The 18,508-nt window shown below is 47.6% G+C and overlaps 2 protein-coding genes across 4 annotated transcripts in view; one reads left to right on the top strand and one right to left on the bottom strand.

Annotated features, from left to right (window-relative positions):
• Window positions 1–938: 938 nt before the first annotated feature.
• CDK5R1 (cyclin dependent kinase 5 regulatory subunit 1) lies at window positions 939–7,491 on the top strand. Of its 2 annotated transcripts, none has more exons than XM_029573757.1 (2): window positions 939–1,395; window positions 2,717–7,491. In XM_029573757.1, the coding sequence occupies exon 2, from the start codon at window positions 2,921–2,923 to the stop codon at window positions 3,839–3,841; it is 921 nt and encodes a 306-aa protein (XP_029429617.1). In that variant the 5' UTR covers window positions 939–1,395; window positions 2,717–2,920; the 3' UTR covers window positions 3,842–7,491. The 2 variants fall into 2 exon arrangements, with proteins under 2 accessions (XP_029429617.1, XP_029429616.1); XM_029573756.1 differs by lacking the exon at window positions 939–1,395 and adding an exon at window positions 2,005–2,337.
• A 2,572-nt stretch (window positions 7,492–10,063) lies between these two features.
• Window positions 10,064–18,508, bottom strand: part of MYO1D (myosin ID) — a 135,686-nt gene continuing 127,241 nt past the window's right edge. For both annotated transcript variants that reach the window (XM_029573019.1, XM_029573020.1), the window contains exon 22: window positions 10,064–12,801. In XM_029573019.1, coding sequence (XP_029428879.1) covers window positions 12,645–12,801 — 157 coding nt within the window. In that variant the 3' untranslated portion in view covers window positions 10,064–12,644. The remainder of the gene's footprint in view (window positions 12,802–18,508) is intronic.

The following is an 18,508-nucleotide window of genomic DNA, read 5'->3' as shown; positions in this document are numbered from 1 at the left end:
ACGGAGAGAGTGGTGAAGACAAAAATAGTTAAAGAATTCAAAGGGGCATGGCGTAAGCACTGTGGATCCGTAAAGCTGAAGGACAGAAATGAAGAAAAAGGTGCATGGGATTACTACCCTTAACCAATAAAAGCATCTACAACATCGCGCTCTGCTTTGATGGAGGGAGCAGGGAAGTGGAATTGGATTCAGACAACTAACATGGGCCCTGACTTTTACGGTCTGGGGTACTGATATGCAGACATAAGGGAAAAAGCACAGGACTGCTTCTATGACCAAATCCATAAGCAAAGCACATCAAGCAGCACTGTCTGAATTTTCAAGAAGGCTCCTCACCCAGTAAAAACGTTCCTAGCAGTTTGCTACCCTTAAGAGAAACATGGGTGTAACCTACCCGGTATGGCAGATACTACCATAAGAAGCTTGCTGGGCAGAATGGCTGGACCATTTGGTCCTTTTCTGCCATCATTACTATGTTTAGGTTAGAGGCCTGATCCAGTCCTGGACTTTTCCCCTGTGCATGCAAGGAGATGAGAGGCTCCTTCTGGTCTCAGGTAAAGCGGAACTAACATCTCCCTGCATGCAACGGGGCAAAGCCAGGACTGGATCAGCCAGTCCTGGAGCCATAATCGTCTGATTGGAAAGGGCTCAGAGCTGCAGAAGGGTTTCCCCTCCCATTTAAGGCCAAAGACTGCTTAAAGCGCAGCTATGGGGAAAATACTGTATTGTTGCCTAGGCCTGTAATTCTGGTTAATAAAAATGGCTGCTTTAAAATTAAACTCAATGAGCTAAATACGGACAAGCATTAAAGGCAAAGTAGCTCAGGGAGCCGGTGGCAGAGGCAGCGCACACAGCCTTGAAGGGTGGGCGGGGATAGAGAAATGGCGTCACGGTCATTAGAGAATGGTGACACCTAGTGGCCAGATGCAGGGCTGGGATCTAGAAGAGGCCCTGCTGCATGGGCCTTGGCTGAAGCCTATAGTGACAACGACTGGCCTAGGTGAGATGGGAGGGAATTAGAAAGCAGGAGAAAAAGGCCCCAGGCGGTTGGGAACAAAGGTTTACCGTTTGCAAATCCCAGCCCCCGATTGTAACTGAGCAGGAGGAAATTGCCAGAACACAAAGCAAGGCCCCCCATCAAATCAGAGTTGTCCTTTTCCTAGTGATTGTGAGGCCGAGGGCTGGGCACATCCGACTGCTTCTACCAGCAGCAGCGCTCCTTTTAAATCAGCTCTGCCGGGCAGCTTTACAATAAAACGCCTAATATAGTCCGATTCCGGCATTAGTAAGTACAGACAGAAGCTAGCGAAGACGAGAGCCATTGCTTCCACTCACCTGGGCTCAGGCAGGAGAAGGGAGCCGATTTCAGCATTGCTGACCCGATCTTCCAAGGAGGTAAGGACCTGACACTGATGTTAGCGCTCTTGGTCCGCACCCCTTTCTGCCTAAAAATGCCTCTTGGCGGATCTGCCCTTTTTTTTTTTTTTAACGCACACAAGTACTATTTGCAAATGGCAAAGGTCGAGGACCAGTTTATCTGGTGATCTCTTATTAGAGCCTTCCTTTGATCCAAGAGTCAGAACCTTAGCAAATCCACGTGGCCCCTACCTCGTGCAAGCCTCTTGCCTGGTTTCTCTATGGGGTGGGGGAGGACGCGTCTTGGTCATTTACTGCTCAGGAATTCTGCAGACCGAGTCCCCGGGGGGGGGGGAGGCAAGTCTTCAGGGGCCTGAGATCGGAGATCCCTGGCAGCTTTCAGCTCTGAGCCTGAATTACTCTGGGGAGATTTCCATTTCATATCCACCGAGAGCTGAATGCACTTCAGTCACAAGGACGTGGGATCTCTACACGGTATAAATGTGAAAAAAGCGGGGGGGGGGACCCGATTGCATGTACTGTATGTGAGGTGCACCCCATCCCCGCTTAGAAAAGCCGTTTACTGGGGTCCGGTCCCAGATCTTGCGGTAGGACTCGCCCGCCCCTCCCCCCCACGGGCTCGCACGTGGTGCCCCGGGAGGAGCTGGGGGCGGGGCGGCGGCGCTCTGCGGCTCCCGGGCCCTGTAAAAACAGAGGAGGAGACGCCGGGAGGCGGCAGAGAGACGGGAGAGCAAAGCGGGGTTGGGTTGGCAGCGGCGCCGGCCTCGGTAATAAAGGGGAGAACGGAGGATCCGGATCCCCCATCCCTCCCTCCCCTGTGCCGCTGGTTACATTGCAGCGCTCGATTGTTCCCGCCGCCACCTGTCAGTCTGCTGTCAACCCCCCCAAACCCTCTCACCGCGGCGCGGCCGGGGATGGAGCCAGCGGCTCCGAGAAGGGGACCTGCCGTTCGCACAAAAGGTAAGAAGGGGACGTGGGCGCAGGAAAACATGGCGGAGCCTGGGTGCTGGGTGCCCGGCTCACTCCCCACGGGGGTCCCGGATCGGAGGAAGAGAGAGATGGGGAGGGGAGACGACGACACGAGTTTACTCTCCACCTTTAGCTTCAATTTCCAATTCTTTGCCGCAGCTGTAATCCGGTGTGAAACCGATCCGTGACGATGGCTGCGTGTGGGTCTAGTACCTGCGCTCTACTGATCAGATCTCACATCTGTAATGGACGTTTCCAGCGGAGTCTGGCTTCTAGCGAGCCTGGCGCTGCTGTGAATCAAAGATCTGGGGAGGCGGAGGGGGTGCCAGTTCTTGGTATTGAGGCATCGTTTTTTTGTTCCTTTCCACAGATCTGCGGGCAGGAAGACGTCGTGCTGGGTTTTAAGCAGGATCTTCACTTTTCATCTTCTCTGGCAGACAAAGGGGCATCTTGGCCAGGGATGCAACGCCCCCTTCGCTAGCAGGCAAGGAGGGAGAGATCGATGCCAGCTCAGTGCCTGCTGATCTGTGCCAGCCCTCTCTAGCTCTGCTCCCGCCTGCCTTCCTCCAGAGCCATGGGCACGGTCCTCTCGCTGTCCCCCGCTTACAGGAAGGCCCCTCTCTTCGAGGATGGCCCAGCCACGGTGGGCCACTACACGGCCGTGCACAACAGCAAGAACGCCAAGGACAAGAGCCTGAAGAGGCACTCCCTCATCTCAGTGCTGCCCTGGAAGAGGATTGTGGCCGTCTCAGCCAAGAAGAGAAGTTCCAAGAAGGTGCAGCCTAACAGCAGCTACCAGAACAACATCACCCACCTCAACAACGAGAACCTGAAGAAGTCCCTCTCCTGTGCCAACCTCTCTACTTTTGCCCAGCCGCAGCCCACTCAGCCCCCCCCAGCACAGGGCCAGCCGATCTCTGGCTGCAACACTACAGTTTCCTCTGTGAAGAAGGCGGCGCCCCCCCACCCAGTGCCCGCGGGATCCCCCAAAAGAGTGGTGGTCCAGGCGTCCACCAGCGAGCTCCTGAGGTGCCTGGGCGAGTTCCTCTGCAGGAGATGCTACAGACTCAAGCACCTGTCGCCCACCGACCCGGTCCTGTGGCTCCGGAGCGTGGACAGGTCCCTGCTCCTGCAAGGCTGGCAAGACCAAGGCTTCATCACCCCGGCCAACATTGTTTTCCTCTACATGCTCTGCCGGGATGTCATCTCCTCGGAGGTGGCCACCGAGCACGAGCTGCAGGCCGTGCTGCTGACTTGCCTTTACCTCTCCTACTCGTACATGGGTAATGAGATCTCCTACCCCCTCAAGCCCTTCTTGGTGGAGAGCTGCAAGGAAGCCTTCTGGGACCGCTGTCTGTCCATCATCAACCTCATGAGCCCCAGGATGTTGCAGATCAACGCTGATCCTCATTACTTCACCCAGGTCTTTGCAGATCTGAAAAACGAGAACAGCGTGGAGGACAAGAACCGGCTCTTGATCGGGCTGGATCGGTGACTTTGCAAAGAAACCATCCGGCCCTGGGCAGCAATGATTATTTATTTTCTGTCTCTGGAAAAAAAAAACAAACAACATATGAAACTTAAACCATGCTGCTAGAAACACAAGGTTGCAAAGATGTTGGGAGCCACTTGTCAGCACTGACTTCTAAACACTAGAACTTAAGACTTCAACTTCTGTACCAGAAGGAATTGAGCAGAATCTCTTAATTATTCTGTGGTGGTTTTTCTTTTTCTTTCTAATAATGGAGTATGACATTCCCAAGGCCACCACTAGGGTGGGAATACTGGAAGAGGTACGGTGCCTCCATCGCTGTACTTGGCTAGTGTTGGTGGAGAAATATCCAGAGTGAGTGCTTCATTAGTGATCTAAAGACCTGGGTAGGCTTGAACTAGAGCATCCGAAGCAAATCTGAAACGGTGATTTGAAGGAGGTAATCTGAATTGCTTCACTCTCTCCCCTATGATAAACTGGGAGGGCTTTTTTTTTTTTTTTTTTTAATTCAATGGATTTTGAAATCCATTGAGAGATTCCACAACTGAGCCAACGCTTTAAGTCTGGGTGGGGGGTAGACCCACGCTGACTGAGCTAATTACACTAGCAGTATTATTAACCCCTTGTGCACGGGTCATGAGGGGAGTAGAACCGGACTGAGTTAGAAACTGGAATGGGGTTCTCTGACCTGGGCAAAATCTCTTAATGGGTTTTTGTATCTGAAACCAAGAAATAGGCAGTGATACAACCCTTACACCCCCATCTGAAACAAAAATAAATAAATAAATAAAAAATTAGAATTGAATGTAGCACCACATCCATTCCATGAAAAAACTGGGATTTGTTAATTTTAAAGCTGGAAATCAAAATACATCTCAGAAGACAGGAATGTAGCAAAACAAGAGGGAGCCTTTTTTGGGGGTGGGAGTTGTCTTATTATGATGCTGGTAGTGAAGTCTGATGTTTACAATCAGTGGTAGGCTCATATAATTAAAGACAATTCGATAGCGTGATAACCTAACCCTGTCAAAATCCTGTGGCCGCCTCCATAATCCTGGCCTTTAATAATCTGTTCTCTCCAGGGTGAAAATAAAATTTAGTTTGTGTGTGTGTGTGAGGAATTTAACCCATCACTACTTCCCCCCAGGGCGCAAACGTTTTTGAGGGGGGCTGCATTCAATAAATGGAGGGTCTGCTCTATTATCTGTGTGAGCAGATGTAGGGGGGATTCCAGAAAAACCTATGGAGCCCAATAACGAGCCTGCCTTTCCTAAGGGTTTAGCTATCAGCTGCCATCTTCTCTCTGACTGGAGCTTTGTTTTGCTGGATTGATTTTGAACCTGTTACAATTTCTCACAAGATAACGTGGATAGCCTTGGTTTTTGTTTTTTTTTTTGGGGGGGGGGTTAGATGAAGGTATATGTACCCCTATGTTTCAGATTCTATGACAAAAAGAATTCAGCTTGCTTTTTTTCTCTGGCTGGCACTGCAGGGTGCATCGATTTTAGTGGGATCAGGTGCAGAGTCGATGAGCAAATTGTGTTCCTATTATAAAAACCCTCTACGAGACAGGAGGTGGTCTGAACGTTTCAGTAGCTAGAAATCCACTAGTAAGGGCAATGAGAAAACAACATCTAACCAAACCCTGTCTAGAATGCACATTTCTAAGATAAGGAAGATTAAATGTGAATTTCCTGTTGGTGCAGTGCAGCAGAGCAAAAGATGAGCTCATAAGCCACCTAGCTAATTATAGCTTGAATATTGCTAAGTGCATATTTTGGTATTGTGCATTACTAAGCCAATGAACCATATAATTTATTTTACTGTAATTGACAGATCAATTTTTTTTTAATTTTTTTTTAAGCACATCAGCACTGTTGACCCCCATAAATGCTATAGTTTGAATAATGGACAAGCTAAGAGCTTGCAATCTAAAGGTGAACACAGGGAGGTTAAGTAACTTTTTGAAGGTCACTTGGTCATACAGGGGTCAAAAGGATGGTGTCCAGTACGCCCTGGCTGATAGTTTTATTAGCCCCTTAAAGGGAAAAAGGTTTGCAAGGCGTTAAGTACAATGTATCTTTTAAAAAGACATATGTAGCACCTATCTAAAATGAAGGATTATTTGTTTTTAATTCATTTGTAGAATCAAAGGGTAAAGTTGCCCTTCTCCCAACATATTGGGGGGAAATAAAGGTTGCAGGAGACTGATATTCAAGTTCTGGTGAAGGAAAAGAAGAGATTAAAATCCTGAATGCGGGTTGACTTCAGCTGCCTTTACTTTTGGCCTAGATTCCCACCAGGGTATATCAGAGCAGAGGGTGTAAAGCAGAAAGCTCCACGTGACTTCCTCCTTCCCCTCTTGCCCACCCCCCAGCAATTTAGCTGGGGAGGGGGGGGGGGAGGAAAATGTTTTTGTAGGGTAGAAATAAATGCTAATGCAGGCAGCCTCCCCCCTGGGAGGCCTGGGCTGAGAGATGAAGAAGTCCTGATGGGGGTCTGGCTAATTCCCCCCACGTTCATGAGTAACGGGGGAGGGGGAAACTTGCACTGCCTCTGCAGCCAGGGTCCAAACCTGAGCCATTAACAAGCTGTCCCTCAGTAATGACCATGGACCGTGGAACCCAGAGCTGGGAAGCTAACTGATGAGGGATGGCTGCATCGATGTATTTACTAATAGAGACGGTGCCCCTGCTCTGAACGTGGACTGCCCTTTTGGGGCTTGTTCCACCCAGTACAGCGCCCTTCCTAAATATAGTTCCCAAGGAGCTGAAGCCAGGGTTTCACAAGGCAGTTGTAGCTTGGACAATACATTTTCAGAATTTAGCAATGTCCCCTCAGCTAATCCGGATTCCACTTGGTGGTTATGTTTGGGTTTTTGTTGGGGGTGGTTTTTTGTTTTTTTTACTTTTGCTCTTATCTTGAGCAGCTGCTGCAGCGTTTGTGAAACGTCCCCCTCTTGCACTGATCACTAGTATTTTTGGACAAGGGATCGACTGAAACACGCGTGTGCAAAGTACACGCTGCGATAAACAGTAACTTTCTGAACAAAATGTAGGAAAGGAATCGAAAGAGACTTGCAATCCTGTTTTTTGTTTTTTTCTTTAAATTTCATTATTGCATTTTCCAGCGATTTATTGTGCATGCAAACCAAATCCTTAGAAAAACAGGACAACTTTTTTTTTTTAAAGGAGCCACATGCACCAAAAGCGATTTACCAGGCTAGTTGAGTTTTTTTAAACCTTTAGGTTTTTCTGAAAGTGCACAGGTGTTAGCTTAGTTCTATTACAATTGTTAAAGCAAAGCAGAAATGTGCCATGTTTTGTTTTTTTTCCACTGGAACTAGTTCATAGCTGTATTTTGGGGAAAATGCTGATTATATCTACATGTAAGGGAGGGGGTTGGGGGATATTTTTCATGTGAGACAAAGCTGTTCAGTAGATCTGTGGACCAAAAGGTGATAACTTGTTCCTGTTTCTGTTCTCCCGTTTTTTGTGGGTGTGCACGTTAGTGCGAGTGTAAGTATGTGTGGTTTTTAATCCGAGAGTCGTCCTGTCCTAAGGCTCGGTGGGAGCCACTGGCTTTCAATTTCTCCCCCGGCTCTTCTTTTTATTTATTTTTGTACTGTGAAGATGAATAAAATGCACTGACCATCCATTATATCTGTCTTGTGTGCAGAGGGGAACTGCGGGGGCAATTTTTTGTGTGGGGTGCCTAGGGGAAGGCTTAACACTTTAAGTGAGACAGTGTCCTAATCCAGGTTAAACCCCTAATTTGGGATCCCTCCCCACCCCTCCTGGTGGAGTGCGCCTCAGGCTTTCGCACCAATGAAGAGAATTTCCCTATGGTTGAGGTGTCCTGGATCTCCAGGAGGAAGGAGCCCAATGGTGCTGCTAATTTTGTGTGAGAGATGCACTGTAAGAATGAGGGGGAGGGGTAAAAGAGGGCCCCCCCCCCCCTGGCAGGCATAAGGTAACCCCAGCGCTGTCCACCTGAAGGTTTCCCCATAGCAGGGAGTCTGAATTGTCTTAACAAAATGCAACCTGCTCCACTGGGGAAAGGGGGAGGGGGTGACAGTGAGACTGCCCAATTCATTTTCCAAAAGGGGAGTCATTCTGTCGGGGAAACGCCCTCCTCCCCGTGTGCGTTCTGTACTCTGTTACTGCACAGGATCGCTGGTAACTTCCCAGAGAGGGCGGTGCTGTTTGAAAGCCCTGTCTTTTATGAAGCAGTAATGTTTAAAAGGAGCTGGGGCCCTGGCTTCTGAGGTGGATGCAGGTTTTACAAACATGCACCAACCTCAACTTTAAAAAAAAACCAAAAAACTCCAAAAAACAAACTTTTTTCACAAAGGAAGGAGAAAGTGAAGAGAGTCCTGTTGATCAGGTTAAGCACTATTAATTTCATGGGGCAGAGCTTGTGGAGTACAAAACAGGGCCACTGTAAAGGTTGCCAATATTATGGAAACTGCAGCTGAGATAGCGGGGGGGGGGGGGGGGGGGTTGAGTGTCACATGCTGTAGGGTGGAAGCGACCCTGGTACAGGAGATACCGGTTTGAAAGGAAACCCACCTACATCTTGGCTCCTCCATGCAAGTACAGAGCAGGGAGTGTCCCTAACTCCCCTTACCCCTCTTCTCCCCTGCCCAAGACACCCTGATTGCTAGTGTAACACAGATAAGATATTCTTTTTACAAACTCAGAATGAGTCGCATCTTCCTTCTAAAAGTTTTGGTGGATCCTATGGCCCTGAGGGGCCAGGACTTGCAGCTTGCACTGTTACCAGCCATGATTCACGTTTTGTGATCAGGGGGCTTGGCTGGTAGCAAGGACCAGAAGTTTGTACGAAATCGGAGGATCTCTCACCAGCACCCTCTGCCCCTGCTACCAAGATTGAGCACTGTGACAGCACCAGAAGAGCACTCTGGGAAACTGCAATGGCTGCCCTCTTGTTGCCATTTTACTGTCCTAGTTATATTTGTTGGCCTTAGAAAAGGATCACAATACCCAAGATAACCGCAATTGAAGGCAATCAAACTACAGTCCCCCTTTAGGAATTTGCAGTATTATTTAACTTCTCCAACTCTTATTCCATGCTAGATCTGTAAGGAGGAAAAAAAAAATCAGCTTTGGCCCCCCCAGATCCTATACAGGCCTAATGTTTACATCTCTGTGTTTAAAGTATCTTCAGTAGGAAGGCTATTTACATGATCTGACAGATAGCAGTCACGCAGGCCAATGCAATATGGGTATGGGAAAGACAGGTGCTCATTATTTGAGTGCCCGCTCTCCTCTAACGTGCGCCCAGCCACCTCTCCTTGGTGCGTGATGCAGTATACTAGTGCGCTATTGTGTTAAAAAGGAGGCGCTAGGGGAAATTGTGCGTGTCTGGCACCTCGGCATCGGGCACCCAAAAGAAGTGTCAGAGTGCTGGTTAGGAAAATGGACGCTCAAACATTGCCCATCAGCCAGCAAGACTCCCCCCCCCCCCCCCCCCTCCCTGTTGCTGCTTTCTGTGGTTCCCCAGACTTAATCTCACGACAATAGTAAGTCAGAGGCACCACAGAAAAGCAGTATTTTCTGCTTTTCTGTTCAGTGTTTGGGGCTCCCGCAGACTTAATGCCAGCTCCAGGGCTGCTGTTAATTTTTTGAGGGTTAAAATGTGCAGGTTGGGCGCATAGTTTTTTTTATATCAGGGGTACTAGCTAACAGCCTCAACATGGCATTTACATGTGATGAGCACATGTGCTGGTTTGGACACGCTGATTCCCTTATTGCATCAGGGGTTATGAATGAGTGTCTAAAACTCGCATCCAACCGCAGGTTAACCTGTACGCTAGCCTGAGCGCGCAGTATTGCATCGGCCTGAAGGTGTACACGGCCTGGTCTGTCCAAAGTCACTAATAAGGGAGTAAGTAACTGTTCCTTCAACCACTGCCATTAGCAATGGTAACAATGGATAGACTTAGTTTTTGGGTACTTGCCAGGTTCTTGTGGCCTGGTTTGGCCTCTGTTGGAAACAGGATGCTGGGCTTGATGGACCCTTGGTCTGACCCAGTATGGCATTTTCTTATGTTCTTATCTGTGGCGCTGGATGTGATGCATCTCATGCACGAAGCCAAAGCAGCCATTTCTCTTACTGCCCTCTCAAACTGGAAGCTCCAGAGTGGCCTACAGACATTGTGAGCCCAGAGTTTGTAGATAAAAAGCACAGCAAAAGACCAGGCGCTATACATAATCATCCGTTTATTACTGTGCAAATAATAAAACAGTTGTATAATAATTTTTATACAGTATAACAAAAAATAAAATGGTCCATTGCAGTATTGCCCCAGGCTTTAAAAATCAAAATTCAATTAAGAAATAAAGTTAATTTATGAAAGGGGGGAAAAAACAGGAATATATGCATCACATAAGAGAAAAAAAATCAATTTAATTTTTCAGCATAATCTTTCCCTCAAGTCTGTGCCTCACTCTCTCCTTGAAGGGATTTCTGGTTCATCTCCGCCCTCTCTTTCGACCATTAAATTCTCTTCTAGGCATGGGCCAGGCACTAACTGCAAAGCTCTGATCAAATCAGTCTACAGCCTCACTCGGACCAAACTGTTCACCTGCTCACGGCAGAGAAGCCTGGGAGGCAGCCAGCCCCTAACCCGAGCAGGCCCAGCCCTGGGTTTTCTCGCAGTGCAAGACACTTAAGAGCGAAAACCAGCACAGGCCCCCACTGCCACGGGGTGGGACAGGAACTAGAATTCCCTCCCACCCCCAGCAATACCTTGCACCCAGCTGAATACGGGACTGAGTTTTCCCTTATCATGGCCGAGGCCACCCTGCTACCCCCCTTCCTTGCTGGATTTCCTTCGCACTTGCTGTGTATGCTGAGGTGGGAGCTGTTCACTCCTTGAGGAAAAGCCGGTCCCTGGGACGCTGGGAGACCCGTACTGGGCCTATTGATAACTGGGGCCGGAAGATTCCAGGCACTAAGGAAAGCACCCAGGGTGGCCCCTCCCTGATGCTAAACCCAGGGCAGAGAGAGAGCGGGAAAGGATTCCATGGCATCTCTTGGAGGTCAAGCTCTGCCCTTGCATGCCAGTCTGTGCTGGCGGCTTAACAGAGAGAGGGGCTTGGGGGGGTGCTGCTTTCAGTTTCTGATCAAAGGGCTCTTGCCAGCTTTTCTCTGTTCAGTGGGCGTCCATCCACGGTCACCATTTAAGTAATTTAGAAAGGTTCCCAGAGCCAGGGCTGGTCAGGCTGTGGAACTTGCTCCCCACCACCAAAGGGGGGGGGGGGGGGGAGATTGCAGCAGGACAAAATGGGGGGGGAGGGTGCTTGGAATCCTTAATCTGATAAAGCATCAGGGAGTATTCAGCCAGTGAAAATGCTCCATTGGCTTAAATATTCCAAGAATCCCTCGCGAGAAATCCACGCTTCCCCACCCCTCACCGTACACACGCGTGCATGCGTGTACGCTAGGCAGAGTTTCCCATGCGCAGTTCATACCTCCGCATGAATCCTGACCTGGCCAGCAGTGCCAGAATTTAATATTTACATTTGCCCAGTAGAAGCAGTCACTATAATGCCATTAATCTCTAGCTGACGCTAGCTAAAAGTGAAATGTACAGGTGCCCGCAGACAACCATCCTATGACATTGTTAATTTGATTTGTGAAGCATCCATAGACTGTGTTTATTTGGAGCTAGTGACTTTACACAGCAGAGGGTCATAGATAAGAGCCTATCCAACACTTAAACAGTTCTCTCTCTCTATATATATATATACACACACACACATATGCACTTGTGAATCCTGGCATTAAGGCACATGCATCAGTTCCTATACAAAAAGCAACGTCCCTACAAAAATTCTGTGCTTAAAGTCAGTGTTACAGGCCCGTGCTGTAGCATGGGGTTTTCTTAAATACATAACACAGCAGAAATCTCTAGGTTTACATCAGATCTCGTGTCGCTCAGTGTGAACAACATACCTAATGTGGACCACGCAGGCCCGGGCTAGACAAAGAGGCGGAAGCTGGAAGTGACAGCGGGCACGCCCACTGTTTAATATTCACAAGAGTGTCAGGACGGCTCCTGAACCACACAAAGGCCCAGATGTCGCCGCTGTCTGTGGCGCTGGATGCTGAGGGCGGGGGGCACGTGCCAGACAACAGCAGAGCTAAGTGCCTCTTAAGAGACCCTTTAAAGGCAAAAGTTGGCTTCCCTTTGCTGAGGCGGGCCTCTGGAAGCAAGATGGGCAAAGCCGTGGGCCCGGGCCAGAGGTCCCCCCCCCCCCCACGCAGGAGCTCGTTGAGGGGGGAGGGGGGACAGGACTATCTCAGAAGCAAGGCACATAGAGGACAAGGCTTGTATCGCAAGGCAGGGCTTTTTTGTTTTTTATTTTCCCAAAGCATCAGTTCAGACCATTTAAAACTTGGCCTTTAAAAATCTCAGTCTCTGAAGGGCACAGCAGAGACAATTAAAATTAGGTAAGACTGTCAAAAAAAAAAAAAAAGGTGGGTGAGGGGTGAAGTGATAAAATTGCACATTTAAGAAGCATTTTAGGAGTTCATTTCTAGTGGGCGTAAGAAATGAGAAATATACTACAGCCCCACAACGTCTGGCACAGGTCAAAGAGAACCTCAAAGGTTCCCTAGGAAAAGGTGGCACTGGGTTACGTCCGATGACCCCCACGGGCGGGCAGACGGCCTTGGCTTTCCCAGTTCTACCATCAGAAGCAAGCTGACAGCTCTGCTCTGGTCTTCTAGTTCTCCCTGGGCAGGGGGCAGGGGAGAAGAACTCCCCCCCCCGCTCCTAATTCCCCGGTACACATAGTGTGAAGCCAGAACTGTTCTTGGTGAAATCAGGCTGCGATTGATTGATTCTGGTTTCCACGGCAATGGAGCACTTCTTGCCATGCATACTGCATTGGATTGGGTGAGTCACGTTCACCTGTAAATGGCGCTTCTCGCTGAAGGGTGGGAGAGAAAGGGACAGGGGAGACAAAAAAAAAAAAAGAAGAGATGTTACAAGATGCACCAGGAAATGATATCACACCATGTGGCAGACATCCAGGTGGTCCCTGAAGTTCAAATGCGGATGACTTTTCCATGACTTTCAGTTCATGTATGCTCTATTTTACAGATTTTGATTAATATTTTTTATTTAAAACATTTCTAAGCCAGATTGTCGCATTATGCAAGGCCCCAAGTGGCTCTCAGAATCTCATTCATAATAAAACAAGCAGCATAGTCATAAGACGAAAACATTTAATAGTCCCTGAAAAGGGTTTATGCATTGCTGGAAGGCATCAGCTTGGACATCTGCCTCTAAATGTAACACTGAAAGGTGGATTTAGCAATTACATGTTGCATATTAACTGATGAAATTCAGGTGAAACATTCATGAGGCAACTGGAACATTTGGCCTTCACAAGATCCTGTGGTCAGGGGCTGCTCATCTCCAATTTAGCTGCACCAGGTCTGTGGTAGTAGGCTCTGCAGTCTGTGCACTCCCCTGCGACCCTCTTACCCCCAGACGACCGAGTCTGCTAGGGAATACTGCTAACTCAGCAGTGACAGCAAAACTGCTCACTTCCAGCTGATGGGACTACATTGCATCTGGCAGAGCAGGATCCAGAATCTGTTTACACTTTAATTGCCACCTTCAGACTGCAAAGTCACATTATAATAACAGCCAAGTGGTTTGTGAAGTCGACGATGCCACTTATAGACAGATTATTGTCTGGGCATGGGCCACAGGGAACTAGGCCCAAGCCGCCTAACACACTTTTTTGGCAGCCGGGGGGTGGGATAAGGGGAGGGGAAGAAAGGATCTCAACTGTGAATATAATAATCAGCAGCTAATGACGACAGCCAAATTGTCTAATAATAGTTCATGAAAGCTGTGTGGTACAATCTCTATGGTACCCTCTTGCATCCCAGACACTACCAGTATGGAGAACTGGTAGCATAAAATGGTGACATAAAATGGCCCTAAGTGCCACGTAAAACTAGTTCAGAGACATGGCTTTTCCCCCATACATCTTCCCCTCCCTCCACTCAACCATTAACCCCCCCCCCCCCCCCCCCCACACACACATAATGCCGGCCCCCAGCTCAGTAAGCCAGAGGTTAAAGGTCACAGGAAGCATCCCATTCCACCAGCCAGTCTGGGGTGAAAACAAAAAAAAATTAATCAAGATCTGGAAACATGGGCAAAACACAGAGGGAGGCAGTGCACTGGGAATACTGGTGCACCAGAGCAAGCAGCTTTCGTGTTGTTGATCAGCATTGAGAAGGAATGAAACAAAAGGACAGAGTTGAACTGCAAAGTCGCCTGACTAGCACCTGCCAAAAGAAAGCAAAACACCCGTGGAAACCACGCTACAGCAAAGGCCGCCAGAGAAGCCCTCAGGCTAGCCAGTTCCTCACAGCCCTGGGATCCATGGTTATGGTCACCTCTTCCTCCCTGCCCCCAGCTGCTGCAGTTTTTGACCCTGCACACACCGTCTTCCCCACAGATCGCTCAACGTCACCTCTGGGCGGTTTGCACTTCTGCACCAGGAAACTGACACGGGCTGTTTGCTCTTTTCTTGCAGCTGTTTGCAGATTCCGACTATTCACCTAGCTCAGATTAGCACGATGGATTTACCAAGAAACAAACACGAAAAAGAAAAAAGCCGGGTCAACAATATCAGAGCAGGTTCTCCTGCCAGTGCTGGCACGAAGGTGTGTGGAGGAAACTTGGGGTCCTGGATTTTTTTTTTTGTTTAGTGACTAATTACATGTGAATAAAAGGGGGTGGTGGTTTCTGTGATGTGCCTTATGGAAGTGACACATCCCCCCTTCCCTGCCTCCAAGCCAGGCCTGGATTTAGGTACAGGGAACACAGGCAGCTGCCTAGGGTGCCAAATTTTGAAGATGCCAAATACCCACTGTGCCCAGGAGGAGCCTGCTCCAGTCATCCACTTTAAAGAGGCACTGCTACGGCACTCTGGGACTCTAGAGAGGGGACGTGGTAGAGGGACTTCACCTGTTATCTGATTTCTAGAGCCTTGTCTCCCCACCCCTCTCCAAATTCTGCCTAAGGGCACACAAATCCTAAATGCAGCCCTGCCCCCAGCACTCCTGCCATCCTGCCTCTGCAGCCAGCTGAGGCCAGAGACCAGAAGCTGAGGCCAGAGACCTTCAAAGCAGGTCTAAAGTTATCTGGCCTTGTGGGACCGGACAACTTTCTACTGAACCGGCTTTCTTCAAAGATAGCCAGTTAAGAAGCCGGCAGCATCACCCAAAAATGAACATATTCTAAGAGCCCGAGGTCCGATTGTGATCCTTCTATCCCCACCCGAACCTAAATTGTCCTGTCGGGCCCAGAAGCCTCAAAACAAGCACAATCTCCCCCCCCCCCCCCCCCACTTTGAAAACATCCAGTTGGTGGAGATCCAAGATGGCCACTTGAAGGGAAGACAGGGAGTAAGGCGCTCTGCTCTCTGCTAAAATTTCTTGCTGCTATAATGCCTCATACAAAGAGAAAGGATAAAATTCGAGCGGATACCTCTACAGCTCAAACATCTGCTCTCTTTGTCAAGCAAAGATAGAGGGCTTCTCACCGGGAAACATTTTAATCGCGGGAGGGCTGTCCACTATAGCGACCAGCGAGGAGCAATTACCGGCACTATTGGACCTTCAGACATCCCTAAGCCCCGGGGCTCCCTCAATACCTTCTCCCCCTTGCTGCGAGCAGACTCAGGATTCGGGTATGAACGGAAGGCGTCGGAAGAATTCAGGCCCGTTGAGGTGAACTCTGAGGACAAGGCCGCATGCACACAGGCTATCGGAGGAGTTGGTACTCTGCCACAAATGCAGCAGCATGGTCGAGGAGTGTTTGGAAGGGAAAATCTGAATCCTATTCCGATGACCTCTACACCGGAGGGGCAAGTATGCCTGACCGCAGCTCCAATGTTGGGGCAAGAACGCCGTCAGGAGGGTGTGGTAAGCACAAATATTTCTGTTTTGAGTACAGCCCAAAAACACGAGATTACCTTGGAAAATGTATGGAAGGCACTGATTTCCTTAGAGTCGTCAATTGTGACACTAATCTTCAATAATGACAAACTCAACAGCATGTTTGTCAAATAGATCCGGTATTAATGTCTCATACTAATAAATAAATGACTTGGAATCTCAAGTTTCCCCAATTTCAAAAGGTTCAAGATGGATTAGTTCAAGGAGAATTGGCTAATTCAAGAAAATTGGAAAGCACTGAAAATGAGATGATGTACAGAAATTTAAGAGAACTGAATTTTCCACACATTAAGCTAACATAAGAAATTGCCATGCTGGGTCAGACCAAGGGTCCATCAAGCCCAGCATCCCACCTCCAACAGAGGCCAAACCAGGCCACAAGAACCTGGCAATTACCCAAACACTAAGAAGATCCCATGCTACTGATGCAATTAATAGCAGTGGCTATTCCCTAAGTAAACTTGATTAATAGCCATTAATGGACTTCTCCTCCAAGAACTTATCCAAACATTTTTTGAACCCAGTTACACTAACTGCACTAACCACATTCTCTGGCAACAAATTCCAGAGCTTTATTGTGCGTTGAGTGAAAAAGAATTTTCTCTGATTAGTCTTAAATGTGCTACTTGCTAACTTCATGGAATGCCCCCTAGTCCTTCTATTATTTGAAAGTGTAAATAACCGATTCACATCTACTCATTCAAGACCTCTCATGATCTTAAAGACCTCTATCATATCCCCCCTCCGCTGACTCTTCTCCAAGCTGAACAGCCCTAACCTCTTCAGCCTTTCCTCATAGGGGAGCTGTTCCATCCCCTTTATCATTCTGGTTGCCCTTCTCTGTACCTTCTCCATCGCAACTATATCTCTTTTGAGACGCGGCGACCAGAATTGTACACAGTATTCATGGTGCGGTCTTCACCATGGAGCGATATAGAGGCATTATGACATTTTCCGTTCTATTAACCATTCCCTTCCTAATAATTCCTAATATTGTTTGCTTTTTTGACTGCTGCAGCACACTGAGCCGACGATTTTAAAATATTATCCACTATGATGCCTAGATCTTTTTCCTGGGTGGTAGCTCTTAATATGGAACCTAACATCGTGTAACTACAGCAAGGGTTATTTTTCCCTATATGCAACACCTTGCATTTCATCTGCCATTTGGATGCCCAATCTTCTTGCAAGGTCCGCCTGTAATGTATCACAGTCTGCTTGTGATTTAACTACTTTGAATAATTTTGTATCATCCGCAAATTTGATAACCTCACTCGTCATGTTCCTTTCCAGATCATTTATATATATATATTGAAAAGCACCGGTCCAAGTACAGATCCCTGAGGCACTCCACTGTTTACCCTTTTCCACTGAGAAAATTGACCATTTAATCCTACTCTGTTTCCTATCTTTTAACCAGTTTGTAATCCACGAAAGGACATCGCCTCCTATCCCATGACTTTTTAGTTTTCTTAGAAGCCTCTCATGAGGGACTTTGTCAAATGCCTTCTGAAAATCCAAATACACTACATCTACCAGTTCACCTTTATCCACATGTTTATTAACCTCTTCAAAAAAATGAAGCAGATTTGTTAGGCAAGACTTCCCTTGGGTAAATCCATGTTGACTGTGTTCCATTAAATCATGTCTTTCTATATGCTCTACGATTTTGATCTTGAGAATAGTTTCCACTATTTTTCCCGGCACTGAAGTCAGGCTCACTGGTCTATAGTTACCCGGATCACCCCTGGAGCCTTTTTTAAATATTGGGGTTACATTGGCCACCCTCCAGTCTTCAGGTACAATGGATGATTTTAATGATAGGTTACAAATTTTAACTAATAGATCAGAAATTTCATTTTTTAGTTCCTTCAGAACCCTAGGATGCATACCATCTGGTCCAGGTGATTTGCTACTCTTTAGTTTGTCAATCTGGCCTACTACATCTTCCAGGTTCACAGTGATTTCGTTCAGTTCGTCTGACTCATCACCGCTGAAAACCATCTCCGGAACTGGTATCTCCCCAACATCCTCATTAGTAAACACGGAAGCAAAGAATTCATTTAGTCTTTCTGCAATGGCCTTATCTTCCCTAACAGCCCCTTTAACCCCTCTGTCATCTAATGGTCCAACCAACTCCCTCACAGGTTTCTTGCTTTGGATATATTTAAAAATGTTTTTTATTATGAGTTTTTGCCTCTATGGCCAACTTCATTTCAAATTCTCTCTTCACCTGTCTTATCAATGCTTTACACTTAACTTGACAATGCTTATGTTTTATCCTATTTTCTTCAGATGGATCCTTCTTCCAATATTTGAAGGATGTTTTTTTGGCTAAAATAGCCTCTTTCACCTCACCTTTTAACCATGACGGTAATCGTTTTGCCTTCCTTCCACCTTTCTTAAAGCGTGGAATACATATGGACTGCGCCTCTAGGATTGTATTTTTAAACAATGTCCATGCCAGTTGAACACTTTTAACCTTTGCAGCTGCACCTTTCAGTTTTTTTCTATTTTCCTCATTTTATCAAAGTTTCCCTTTTGAAAGTTTAGTGTTAAGAGCTGCAGATTTACTTATTGTCCCCCTTCCAGTTGTTAGTTTAAATTTGATCATTTTATGATCACTGTTGCCAAGTGGCCCCACCACAGTTA

Source organism: Rhinatrema bivittatum, chromosome 12 (genome assembly GCF_901001135.1).
Source record: "Rhinatrema bivittatum chromosome 12, aRhiBiv1.1, whole genome shotgun sequence".
Taxonomy (NCBI): domain Eukaryota; kingdom Metazoa; phylum Chordata; class Amphibia; order Gymnophiona; family Rhinatrematidae; genus Rhinatrema; species Rhinatrema bivittatum.
Note: the sequence above shows the minus strand (reverse complement) of the source record. Positions and strands in the feature narration are given on the sequence as shown.